At 40.7% G+C, this 14,379-nt stretch overlaps 1 protein-coding gene across 2 annotated transcripts; it reads left to right on the top strand.

The window, feature by feature from the left end:
- The first annotated feature begins 8,605 nt into the window (after nucleotides 1-8,605).
- Nucleotides 8,606-13,031, top strand: LOC307142269 (uncharacterized protein). 2 transcript variants are annotated; one of them, XM_079842970.1, is made up of 6 exons: nucleotides 8,638-8,696; nucleotides 8,772-8,882; nucleotides 8,966-9,033; nucleotides 9,329-9,434; nucleotides 11,406-11,456; nucleotides 11,941-13,031. In XM_079842970.1, the coding sequence occupies exons 3-6, from the start codon at nucleotides 9,002-9,004 to the stop codon at nucleotides 12,172-12,174; spliced, it is 423 nt and encodes a 140-aa protein (XP_079699096.1). In that variant the 5' UTR covers nucleotides 8,638-8,696; nucleotides 8,772-8,882; nucleotides 8,966-9,001; the 3' UTR covers nucleotides 12,175-13,031. The 2 variants fall into 2 exon arrangements, 1 of the variants encoding a protein (XP_079699096.1); XR_013818451.1 differs by lacking the exon at nucleotides 9,329-9,434 and having other exon boundaries at nucleotides 8,606-8,696.
- Nucleotides 13,032-14,379: the final 1,348 nt, after the last annotated feature.

Here is a 14,379-nt window from a genome sequence, read left to right on the forward strand (position 1 = left end):
CAGCAGTATGAAGACCCCGGAAAAAGAGCTCAACATCAGTGAACCATCCTGGAGGGAAGTCCAAGAGGTGGTGAAGAAGGCCAGAACAGGGTCTGCCCCCGGACCAAGCTGTATACCCTACAAGGTATATAAGAAATGCCCAATGCTTCTCCGGAGGCTGTGGAAGCTTTTCCGGAGGATCTGGAGAAAAGGTACCATCCCATCAGGCTGGAAGAAGGCAGAGGGCTGTTTTGTGCCAAAGGAAGAGAACTCCTCAACCATTGACCAATTCAGAACAATCTCACTGCTAAGTGTAGAAGGCAAGATCTTCTTTTCTGTACTGGCTAAGAGGATGACCTCGTACATGACAGAGAATGGATACATCAACACTGCCATCCAAAAAGGTGGAATTCCAGGCTTCTCTGGATGCCTGGAACATACCGGAGTTCTCAGTCAGATGATCCGTGAGGCTAAAGCCAGTAAGGGCAACCTGACTGTTGTCTGGTTGGATTTGGCCAATGCCTATGGATCAATTCCTCACACCCTCATCCATGCAGCACTAGACCACTACCACATCCCGCAGCACATCAAAAGAATGATCACCAGCTACTTTGGTGGAATCCAGCTACGATTCAAGGCGGCTAATTTTACAACTCAGTGGCAAAGCCTGGAAAAAGGTATCGTAACTGGCTGCACAATCTCCCCTATTCTCTTCATCATGGGAATGAACCTCCTAATAACAGCTGCTGCGAAGGAAGCACGGGGTCCAAAAATGGAGTCAGGCATCCGACAACCCCCAATAAGAGGTTACATGGACGATCTTACCGTGACGACCACAACCCATGTGGAGGCAAGGTGGGTGCTAACTGTTCTGGGCCACATGGCAACGTGGGCCAGAATGAAGTTTAAACCAAAGAAATCAAGGAGTTTGGTGATCAGGGACGGGAAGTTGACCAACAGGTTTAAGATGCATGTGCAAGGGGAAGTGATTCCATCAATAGAGGAGAATCCAATCAAGTGTCTCGGAAAGTGGTTCGACGACTCACTTACTGATAGGAATAACATAGCCAGTACGGAAAAGTAGATGGAGGAATGGCTGAGGAGGATCGAAAAATCAGGGCTCCCTGGGAAGTTTAAAGCTTGGCTCTATCAACACGGACTGTTGCCAAGACTCATGTGGCTGCTGACTGTATATGAGGTCCCGATGACATGCGTTGAAGGAGTGGAGAGAAAGATCAATAAGTACCTCCGAAAGTGGTTAGGAATCCCTCCAAGCTTCACTTCAGTAGGCCTCTACATAAGATCAGGGCAGCTCCAACTTCCTCTGTCATCCGTAGTTGAGGAATTCAAAGTTGCAAAGTGCAGAGTCGTAATGACATATAGAGACTCACAGGATGAACAAGTCAGACATGCAGGCGTCATCACAAGATCAGGTCGCAAGTGGGCAGCTGATTCATCTGTTGCACAAGCTGAGAGCATGCTGAAGCTACGTGATGTCATTGGAGCACCCTGCTCAGGAAGACAGGGTCTTGGAACCTCACATTTTCAACAGTGGAGGAAGGCAGGAACCAGTGAAAGAAGAGCCATGATTCAAGAGGAGGTTCGGAACCTGGAAGAGGAAGGACGAAGATCAAGGGCAGTGGACCTAGCTTCTCAGGGGGCCTGGACCAGATGGGATCTTCCCAAGAGGAAGATTACCTGGGCAGACCTATGGAGACTGGAGCCGTTCCGCATCTCCTTCCTGCTGAGGTCAGTGTATGATACACTCCCAACCCCAACAAACTTGCACAAGTGGGGCATGAGAGAGGACCCTTTGTGCAAGCTTTGTGGGGAGAGGGGCACCATGGCACACATCTTGGCCGGGTGTAAAAAAGCACTTACTCAGGGAAGGTACAGGTGGCGCCACGATAGGGTGCTCATGACACTCGCTAACACCTTAGAGCAGGAGAGGAAAAAGAGACGCCAGCCTCTTCGGAAAACAACTTCGATCCAGTTTGTAAGGGAGGGGGAAATTCCACCAACCACAGCAACAACAAGAACCAATCTGCTACAAAAGGCCCAATCATGGGAAATGAAGGTCGACCTGAGAGGAAGGCTGCAATTCCCCAAGTTTGTCCAGACAACCCTGAGGCCGGATGTGGTACTGTCAGAAGGTACTGGTCAGAAGAGGGAAAAAAGATCATCCTCATAGAACTTACAGTCCCATGGGAAGAGGGGTGTGAACAGGCCTTTGAAAGAAAGAGTGCCAAATATCAAGACCTGCTGCACGACTGCAGGGGAAAAGGATGGCAGGCCTGGCTTTTCCCGGCCGAGGTCGGCTGTAGAGGATTCCCTGCTCAGTCAGTGTGGAGAATGCTCACAGCCATTGGAATAACAGGGAAGGAGAGGAAGGCAGCAGCTCGCAGGATGGGGGAGGCAGCGGAAAGAGCCTCTTGCTGGTTATGGAGCAAGAGGGAGGAGTTGAGCTGGAAGCCAGGAGGGGAAGATGGGCAGTGACTTGGCCACCACTGCCGACCCACCATCGGGAGGGTGTTGCGGATAAGGGTCGAAACACCCAATGAACGATGGGTACCGCCTGATGACATCAACCCCTCCTGGCCAAGGCTATATTCACTTAAGGTGAACGAATGGGAGAAGCATTTTCGAATGTATTTGTAATTTACTGGAATGAATCAGACATGATGCAGAATTCGTCAATATTTTATGTTGTTTATTTATTTTTATGCATTTTTTTTTGAGTAATTCCAAAATACAAGAATTTGTATACACACCATCCACCATCTACAATGAGAATCAGCTGTGGCTGGTCCAATTGTCCAATTGTTTTTATAGCATTTAATTTTAAGATTTAAAATATATTTCATTACAGTTTACAATCGCTATGACATTTTTTTCAATACTTTTAACAAATTTCCTTAACTCTTAACGCACCAACACACCTACATTACACAATTGCCAAAACGATTCATTTCATGCTCAAAATCACACATTGTAAACTAAACTCCAAAACTAATTTTCAAAATATAATAATTCACTAACACAATACACTATGGCTACCAAAACCCTAACACATGTTCTCTTCCGACACGAACATTTAGTCAATCATAGCACAATGTCATAAAAACACGAACACTAGATGGAATTACAGAAACTGTATTATTTTATGTGTCAGGTCTGCCCTTATACAATAGACAGTATATTTTATTGATCATAGATTGTATGTCTTTTGAAGACTCCACATTTTTTGTTTTGTTGGGTTTAGTAAATGCCTGCATTTTGTTTCTTTTGCTGCAGAAATTCAATACAAAAAATGAATGACCCATCTCAGAGTAGCTTTATAGAATGCCCTTCAGTTTTATTTCATTATCAGCAATCACCATGTTGACAATAGCAAGTTCCTGTTCTTCATTTAGGAGCTTTCCTCTGCCCCCTGAGGGAGGTAGACGTTTAATCCTTAGATAGACAAAATACAGTTAGAGACCAGAGGCATACAGTCATTGTAGTACATGGTAAAATTATTTACATGTTGCAGTAGGAGAAGCCCTTATACAATATCCTACCGGTTGGTTTCTTGAAAAATTCTGGATAATGGATGCCACTGTGTCCCGGCTGAGATTTGGCTGTACTCGTTCCCCAGCCTCTCTGTATGATAGCCTGTGGTTTATGACATGGTCTATGATAGTAGCTCTTATTTCATCAGTTACCCTAATTCTGGCCCTTCTTTGAGTGCCAGCATACATACATTCTAACTCCTCAAACTCTACCTTGCCCTTGTCCAGGCATTCCTGAAGTTATCTGTTCTGACATACAATGTTAAAGCATTGGTAAATTTGGCCGGAAAAATCCATTGTTTTGGTCTTGGTTGAGCTTGTGTGTAAAAGAAGTTGTGTAAACTATATCTATTTTGTGTAAAAGCAACAATAAATGTGTTAATTGTATAGCCTACACAGACAGATGTTGTGCTAACTGTGTTAAGAGTTTAGGAAATGTGTTAAAAGTATTGAAAAAATTGTCATAGCAATTGTAAAAAACTGTAAAATATCACTGTAGGAATGTAGCAAATTGCTGTCTTATTCAGTTTTGTATTATGTTATTGTTTCGAACATAAGTTTAACAGTTTTGAAAACAGTATGTAAGCATGTGCAAATTGGCCTTTACATAGAAAAAGTTTTGGCGGTTGTTGTGTCTGAGTGAGAAAAGAATTCATGAAATTTGAGAGATGTAGTCATTGAATGCATTTTGTGCCAAAGCAATGATAATTGATCCTCAGTTTAGCCCACATAGACTTCTGTTGTGATCACTGTGTGAAGAGTTTTGCAAAAGTGACCTAAGTATTGAGAAATGTGTCCTAGCATCTGTAAAAAACTGTAAATCTTGTTTTCTTGATTTACTGCGGTACCATGTTTTACCATGTCTAATATCGATCTAGCTTACTGCAGTATGCAACAAGTGTCTCATAGTAACTGCAGAGCGAACGCACAGAGTAGCATTATAACATAACTTTCAACATACTTAAATAATGTATCAAATAAGATAAATAAGCGATGCGTTACCTAACATACGCATGACCGGAAAAAGTGGAAGCGGTCGTCTGTGGTATAATAAAAGCTCTGTAAAATCAAGGCATCATCAAGCTACGCCTTTGTTTTGAATAAGCGATCTCTGGCGGCAAAAAATTACATATTGTGGCTTCAAGGGAAAGAATATACAATTTGTACAGTTTAAAAATAACTATGTCTGTATCCCACAAAGATAGCGAAACTGTGTGTTTGTGTGTGTGTGTGTGTGTGTGTGTGTGTGTGTGTGTGTGTGTGTGTGTGTGTGTGTGTGTGTGTGTGTGTGTGTGTGTGTGTGTGTGTGCATGTGTGCATGTGTGTGTGTGTTAATCCCTACGTTATGGGGACCAAAATGTCCACACAAAAATGTCACTACCAGTAATTTTTGACCTTGTGATGACATTTTTTGGTCCCCGTGAGGAAACAAGCTTCATACATAAAATCATATAGAATTATATTTTTGAAAATCTAAAATAGCAGAACGTTTTTTGTGATCGGTAGGTTTTAGGGTTAGGGTTAGTGAAGGGGGATAGAATATAGGCTACAGTTTGTACAGTACAAAAATCAGTATGTCTATTCAATGTTCCTATAAAACAAATTGCTATTTAAAAAGCATCTCAGGATGCCCCTCATAAAGTTGGTTGAGAGAATGTTATAGTAAAGATTATGCATTTATTTATATATAAAACTATGATTGAAAAGAATTTTGCTCCACATTGAACCTGTTGTAACTGAGTATTGAGTCTGGAGGGGTGATTCAGCATTTTACTGCCATATGTGTGTGGTACTTTATTACAGCTCACAGACATAAAATAATTCTAGAAGCTAATGATTAACTGTGACAACAGCTGAGAACAAGCCCTGCATCTTACTCTGATGCCCTCAGTACATCCGATCAGCACAAACTGATGTAAGACAATTGTCTCTTTGACTAAACCTTGACCTATTTTTCAACCTCATTATGGTCCACATCCTTTCCAGTGTTCGCATTCAAGTTCCAAATGTACCTTAATTCAGGGAATAATGCGGCATTTGATTCTGGTGGTGTGATGTTTGCCAAGGCAAAACATTTACCAGCATTTAAAAACAGTGTGCGTGTTTGTGTGTGTGTGTGTGTGTGTGTGTGTGTGTGTGTGTGTGTGTGTGTGTGTGTGTGTGTGTGTGTGTGTGTGTGTGTGTGTGTGTGTGTGTGTGTGTGTGTGTGTGTGTGTGTGTGTGTGTGTGTGTGTGTGTGTCTCATCCAAGGGCATTTCCAAGGGTAATGCCCAGACAAACAAGTCAATTAAGGCCTCTGTCCTAAATGATTCATGATTCCTAATGAGGCAAATACTTTTATAATCTCTTATACTATCAAGCCGCACTAAACAATAAAATACCTTCTGAGATATGAGACACATGACCTAGGAATATTCCAAGTCATTTCTAATGTCCAATATCCTTCTATATGCAAGGGGGTTTGATTCAGTTGTTCTGTAATCGACAGTAGATGATTGTAAAAGGTCTACTCCCACATATTGAGGCATCAAATGTTTAGTACAATCTGTTGCAGGCCTGAAAGGAGGGAACCCATTGAGGAAGCTTTACATAAAAACAGCTAAACACTCACAACGAAGAAACAAACAAAGAAAATAAAGAGTAAAACCAATCACTCTTGTGGAATGAGAAAAGAATGAATAATGAAAAACATGGGGGAAAAAACCAAAGATGTAGAGAGATATATAGTAACACATAGTGAGCTATGTACATAAATTGCATTTTATGGTATCATAGGCTTGCTCCTGATGTGAAGATTATTCTAAAAAGTTTGAAGCATTATTGTGCTGCCTTTTATGATATTGGGGCTCATTTATCAATCTAACAAAGAAACGAGCGCAGATCTGCATTCGTATGCCGCCAATCCCATCATACAAATGAACGTACATTTAAAAATGAGGCAGCTGAAAAACCCTCCCCGTAAAAATGCACGGTTTAGAAGCCTCGCCCTAAAGTTGACGACATGGAGAAATGAAACCCGGCCAATAAGATGAAGTCATCTCATGAAAGAGAAATTGATCTTACTCCAAAAACACCCATTAACCTCATAATTGCAAACAATTACATTCATTTATATGTATATTAAATACCGGTAAATAAAAAGAAACATCTACAAACATTATAAACTTTATTTTCCCCTCACTCCACAACATATACTTTAAATTTAACGGTATTCAGAACAGAACAAGAATGAAAAATAAGTAGCTATCAATTATATACAGTAGCGTACCATGGAGTTTCAGTCAGGGCCTTCACTAACAATCAACACACCCAACGCCGCTGCCATAACACACACACACACACACACCGAAACATACAAAATACAATCATGCACTGTATGCACTACTGTTACAAACCCTGCTTTCAAAGTGCTCGTTGGGAAGGTCGCAAGCAACATAAAAGGACACACGAGACAAGAAGGCAATTTAACTATTTATTGATACCTGGGGCGTTTTATCACTACACATCAAAATCTGATTGGCTGATGAGACCTGTCAGTCAAAGTTATGATCCAATGGAAAATGGCGACTTCAGTGGAAGGCTAGCTATTCTACTGGTGCTGGTCAACAGAGCTGTGATGCTTTTAGATGATGACATATATAAAATACAGCTCAGCCTCAAAACAATTACCACATTCTTTAAGGAAATATAATTGTAACGTACTGAAATAGACAGTAATTCCATTTAGACATGTTCAGACACACATTAATTGAATTTAATTAAATATAAATATATAAATATAATATATATTTTTGATTTTGACAGGGCCAGCAGAGAAGGCCCTGATGGCCCTGACAGCCCACCACTGATTATATAGTAAACTATTAAAAAAACACAAATTAGGCTATAGTGGCATTCATTATAAACAACATACAAACATCAAGCCAAAATGAATTTATTTAAAGTGAAACAGCTGCTCGGCCATGGAAACCCATTCCATGAAGCTCTCTATGCACTGTTCTTTAGCTAATCTGGAAGTAATAAAGCTAAATTCATTCATATTTACAAATAAAGTTTGGAGGTCTGTCACTTTTGACTCTGCAAAAAGTTGGTAACTTCTGCACACTGTGCACCTCAGCATGTGCTGACGCCACTCTGTGATTTCACGTGGTCTACCACTTCGTGGCTGAGTTGCTGTTGTTCCCAATTGCTTCCACTTTGTTATAACACCACTAACAATTGACCGTGGAATATTTAGAAGTGAGGAAATTTCACAAATGGTCTTATTGCACAGGTGGCAACCTATCACGGTACCACACTTGAATTGACTGAGCTCCTGAGAGCGACCCATTCTTTCACACATTTTTGTAGAAGCAGTCTGCATGCCTAGGTGCTTGATTTTGTACACTTTTGGCCATATAAGTGATTGGAACACCTGAATTCAATAATTTGGAGGGGTTTCCCAATAGTTTTGGCAATATAGTGTATATTTGCCACGTAACATTTGGTTGCTAAACTATTATTCATTATGTAAACAAGGCTTTGTACCTCACTCATGTTCCAATATACACGTAAAACCGTAAACTTCACAAATATGTGTTGGGCGCTGCTGCGCTCATTTTTACAGCAGACCATTTAATTTGAGCAGTGTAACTTTTATGTTTGGTTGACTGTATTTTAGTGAATACAGAAATGTCAAGTTAGCAATGCTAGAATATAGGGCAGGGGTCTCCACACTCGGTCCTGGAGGGCCGCTGTCCTGCAGAGTTTAGCGCCAACCCCAATTAAACACACCTGAACCAGCTAATCAATGTCTAACTAGGGCCTTGTAAGACACTGATTAGCAGGTTCAGGTGTGTTTATTTGAGGTTGGAGCTAAACTCTGCAGGACAGCGGCCCTCCAGGACCAAGTGTGGAGACCCCTGATATAGGGTATGCTATGATATGGTGTGTGTGCGCGACGCAGGTGCCTGTGTGATCAGTTAGATTTAATAAAGATATGTGGGGATCTACACAGGCAGGCACACAACACAGCTGCATCACATTTACCCAATACCTGGGATCACGTGATGTGTTGGGAGGTCACATGACTAATCAGGAAGTGATAAGTGTTTGCTGGCTGCGAGTTAGACTCTTTTGTGTTGATGCTAGGCACGGTTGTGTGAGTTGGGCTCCCTTTTCATGCAGGTATAATTTGTCATGGTATAGCATGTTTAATCACTGCCATTTCATTTTAAGACTAATTTATTCCATTTTTATTAGGGTAATTATAGAAGCGCTTGTCTACTCTTCACGGAGGACACGGGTTTCTGCATGGAGGGTTAACATTTGTGCGATCATCTCCAGTGTGACCCGAGCTGCTGGGCTGCACTGGTAAATGCCTCAATTTGTATATTTTCCATTGAATGTTTTATACCTGCATTGGGACATGTTTTAATGCTTTTCTCTGTCTGTAGCAATGGAACATTCACCTTTTCTTTCATGCTGTGTCAATGTGCTGTGGGACAGTTGAGCATACTGAAAAGTAGGCCTATATTTTCTAGTTATGTTTTAGTTGGCTATGCTATGCTGTTTAATGAGGTTGGCAACTAACATGCTTGGTTTCTATTGAAAGGGGACCAGGCCAGCCACTGTTCTTTTTCTTTGGTTCCTGTTGTTGTTTTTTGTTTGTTTGATTATTTGTTTGGTTATTTGTGATTTTGCCCTTGGACCTATCCCTCATGTGCCACATTCATAGTATTATTGTGTATTTTTTTTTTTCTTGACTAATAGTGGCCATTAATGCTGGTGGTTTTCCTCCTTAACTGTTTTCTGCGTAGGCTATCCCTGTACAAGGCCGGATCCACACTGATGCTTTGCCCCTTCTCGTCAGGGGACCACACTGGGAGAGACACTGTATTAGTGTGTACTTGTAGCTACGACACGGTGTGATATTTTGTAGTGGCTTCTAAAGATATTAAGTGTGTAGTGCTTGCTGTGTTGCATGCTCCGACTGGTGTGGGGTTGCTGTCTCCTGTTTCTGTCTCCCCAAGGGCCTCCTGAGCAGGGGTTTTGAATTGGCTGATCCGACATTCCTAGACTGAGGAAAACTCCGCCAGTCATTTATCGCAGTATTTTTAAGATCTGTTCTTAACCTTTTTACATCTTTTTGTACCAAAGTGTGATAAATTGATACATTTACATATCTGCCTCTTGTTGACTGTCCCTGTGTGGGGAAAAACTGAGTTAGCCACACTGTATTCACAGAAAGAGTTGTGGTTCCTCCTGCCCATCATCAGGGGGTGGCGTAGTCAGACTAAAAAGAAGGTACTGCTTGGCAGGTACCACAGATATAAAGAAAACTACAGTGCGTAAGAGTGCCATAAAAGTGGGCATAGCCCACATTGCCGTACATTTTTAAAATCTGTAATTTAAGTGAAATATATTTTTATTTATTATTTATATTTATTTTATCCCTTTTACTACTTTATTTCGGTTTTCCTCAGTTCACAGAAGTGCTGCAGGTGCGTGTGTGAGAATCCTCATGTTTGCTCAATGAAAAAAAACTATTCATCCAAGAAGTCCGACAAAGGCTAAAGTATCCTAAGGAATCGAATTCAAATGGACTATTACATTTTTCTATATGTGTACAATGTATTTTCTGTATTGAAATCAATTTTCAGAGTCCCCAAAATGTTTTATATTAGCAAATTTTGTAGACAAAAAAATCAGTATTGTCAGTAGTGTAGCAATGTATTAAGCACCCCTCACACAGTGAGTCACTTTTAAACCATGCAGCTTTCTGTTGGTCAACACAGAGAATCCGTGTGACCAAGTTGAACCGTTGCAAAAATCTGTGCGGAAATCTTTCATCCATGAGAATTCACCAAACAACGCTAAATGTGAACGCAACTTTACTTATTTGTACGACATGTATAGAATTACAAATCTGTCTCATATGAGGTTCCATTCAAGTAAGGATGCAGTAGACCGAAAGGCAGCTCACTAGGTAATGGAATAGAGCCAGAAAGACTTGTCTTTGTGAATAAACAGGATGAATCCATGCAGGACTAGAGCCAATGTCTCTATCTTCTTTCTCTCCCTATACTGTACTACATACTTCCTGCATGGACCTCATAGTGACCAAAATAAGACCCAAGAACCATTGCTGGCTTGCCAGTTGTGCCTGCGTCCAGAGAAGGGTTTAATTTGCCACGCAGCGTTGGGTTCTGGACACGTGCATTCTGGGAAAGTCTCAAGCCCACAACATGTGTGATGACACACTCCTCCAACTGCAGGCTTGAGTTCAGCTGTTGTTTACATCCCTCCATTGAACATTGTGTGATGAGTTATACACAAGCTGTTCTCTGATGCACATGGTAGAGGAACAAAACAGCAGGATTCAGACTGTCCATGTTTTGCAACATCCTCTGCATTACAATGGTGTTCATTTTAACGCCCCATTTCCAATGCAATATGGAAAATGAGAAATAAATCTCAGATGAAGTGAGAAGGTCAACGTGTTAATTCAACAAAAGCACTAACTTTTTTGAAAAAAATACGATTTTCTTTATCTTTCATCATGAGCATGCAGGTTTTGCCTATCCCTAGCTATGTATTCAACTTCTCGTTTTCAACTTATTTGCTGAATTAGCAAATATTTAATACAAACTAAGGATACACTTTATTTTAAGGTGACATAGTTACATTGTACTTACTCAAATAAGTACTGAGTAATATTAATTAACTACATGTGCTTACTATAGGGTTACGATTAGGGTTTAGTTTAGGGTTAGTTACTTGTAATTAATCATAATTTACTGTTATTACTTTAGTAAGTCACCTAAAAATAAAGTATTACCCAAACTAATTATATGGAATAAATTGTTTGACATTATTCTCTCTCCTATTGTTAAGGTGGAGAAAATTGTCATCAAACCATGTACAGGAAAAGGATACAGAGCGTTGGTAGGCGAACAATTTGTCACTTAAACCTAGTCCCAGACTAAAAGGCATGTTTGAGCTGTTTTAACTGAAAGCAACTTGCACTGACATATCTTAAAATATGCCAGTGTCATTGTTTTGTCTCAAGATGCACACCAGTAATGTTTTTTTCTAAGGAACGTTAATGCCCAACTTGAATGCCCAATTTGAACTAAGGCCTAATCCTGGCTTAATCTAAACCCTGTCTGTGAAACTAGGCCTACGTCTTAGTGTTGTTCGAGAGGCAGACACAGAGTTTAAATCTAGATTAAAAACACATCTCTTAAACCTATCATACACATAACACACTATTATATTTATATAGATGCAAATCCGTTAAAGGATTGTTATGCTGCATAAAGTAGGTCAACTGGAACTGGGAACACTTTCCACAACATGATATACTTGTTACATTGTAAGAATGGCATCTACGCTAATATTAGTCTCTCTGTTTCATCCTTATCACGAGGTTCCCATAGTCAGCCGGATCCAGTCCATATCCAGATCAAATGGTGGACCTGCACCTAGACACGACCACAACACAGTGCTGACTGTCAGCAGAGACCATCCAATCCCCTATGAAGACCTTGTTGACATGACAGCCATCGGCACATATCCTCAGCAAAGACCACGAGAACCAGACAGCTACTCTGCACAGACCCTATGCCAGTTTCGACTATCTACAGTCCTATCTACAGTCTGACTTGAGATGCAGTCTGGAATCATAACCACACCTTGTTTGTTCGTTGGCCAGAGGAGAACTGGCCCCTCAACTGAGCCTGATTTCTCCCAAGGTTTTTTTCTCCATTCTGTCACCTGTTGGAGTTTGGGTTCCTTGCAACTAGGGATGCACCAAATCCAGGATTCGGATTCGGCCAAATATTGGGCTTTTTGACGGGGTTCGATTTCTGCAGAATCTCTGCATTTTTTTCCACCGAACCTAACCCTAGGCTTGCACTACGCGCGAACGTAATGACGCCGCCATTAATTAGGCTACGGGAAGGTGTTTACTAGGTGGACCGTTTCGAATCCAGTCGGCTGTGAGAAAGTGAAAATGGAACTCATGAACAGAAAACGTGGCAGTTCTTTAAGTCAAAAGAAAGGCGATTCAAGTCGAGCTACATGTTCAATTTGCAATGCCCATTTGTCTCAGGGTGGCAAGGACCCTAAACAATAGCCACTGTTAAAACATTTGCATATGAAACATCCAAAAGAATACAAGTTGTGCATGGAGGAATCTACAGACAGCAGCCAAAATGCAGCAACTTCAGGTAGCAGGCCTACCTCAATCCACAACTTGTATGTTTGTTTTTTTTAAGTAACATTTCTAAGTGATGTGGGTTAGTCTGGAGAGCAGTCTGTTGACAGTTAAACCCGCGGCAGAAAACAACCTCTCAATCCTTCTGTCTCCCCAGCGCGAGCCTCTGACTGTGCGTGCGCCCCCTGCGCTCACTGTTGCCTTGCTAGAGTGGCCAGCCTCGGGAAGCGCCGTTCATTTGCTTTCCACCAGTCAGGAGCTTGTACTACTGCTGTATTTTTCTGTCGAAATGGTCCCACACAGTAAGCTTTTCCATTGCTTCATTTTACGAAATATGTCTGGTTTGTGGTTGCACATGTCGACGCGCTCCGTGAGGGAACAAATAACGCTATACAGCATATTTTTCTTTAACCATGCAGCAAAAAAACTAAACAAAAAAGCGTTAAAAACAAAACTGTTTAACTGATAATATTAATCGGTCAAAGTTCTTACTTTTGGTTAAAGGTTAAACGGTCAATAGCATGCCTACACTGCTGTGGACGTTGTTTACTTCATTAATGTGTTTACTGTGATAATGGACTGAGGATGGGAGTAGGATTCGGTTTCGGATTCGGCTGAATACCGAATCCACTGGTTAAGATTCGGCCGAATCTGAAACCGAATACCGAAACCCCAAAAATCTGGATTCGGTGCATCCCTACTTGCAACTGTCACCTATGCTTAGTTGGGGACACTTAATATTCAACAATATTAAATTCTACTGCACAGACTTTTCTGCAGAGCTGCTTTATAGCCAAATTGAACTAATTGAATAATTGGTGATCTTTACAACAAAATGAAATCAACACTGAACTGAACTGAGTTGCTTTACAGCCGAGTTGAACTCTGTTTGCATCATTGAATCATTATTTTTCCTGTTGATCACTGTAAAGTTGCTTTGAAACTATCTGTATTGTATAAAGCGCTATAAAAGGTGACTTGACTTGATTCCCATCATATAATAAATATGAAATTGTATTAATTTAGCATGAGATGGCACAGTGTAGTTTATTAACTCTTTAACACAATATGTATCTGATAGAATGTTCAAAATCTTAGAAACATTTACATTAAAATCATCTTATCAAACTGGAAAAGGCACTCCATAAAATAACCCAACTGGGTAGTTGAGGAGTTGGGGTTGGCACTGAAGGATGTTAACAGCCATGATATTGTTCAATATGGACTGAGGTAAGAGACTAGTGGTGTCTAAATTACTTCTTTCAGATTTTGGGGGAAGTTTCCAGACTTTGGTAACCTGGCATCTGAACTGACTATGTCAGTGTTGTATGTATTAATAGTAGACATAATCTTATATAGCAGATATGACACAGAAATAACAGAACATTTCAACACAGTTTATAACAGAGTTCATAACTTATCTTATTTATTGAAAAATGAGGATTGTCATTCAGAAAAAAACATGTGCTGTAATAAATACCACAATCTGTACTCCATCCAGCTTCCAAGTCTTCATGCTCTGAGTCCAGCTTATGAGACTGGGTGTTTATCATAGTGAGGAATGTGCACTATTTGGTAAGTCAAATGCTGGCTCCACAGTCAGGATGTGTACAAACATGGTCTGGTTAATGGACTCATTCGTCAATTCCA

The sequence above is a fragment of the Gobio gobio genome, assembly GCF_949357685.1.
Source record: "Gobio gobio genome assembly, chromosome: 18".
NCBI classification, from domain to species: Eukaryota; Metazoa; Chordata; class Actinopteri; order Cypriniformes; family Gobionidae; genus Gobio; species Gobio gobio.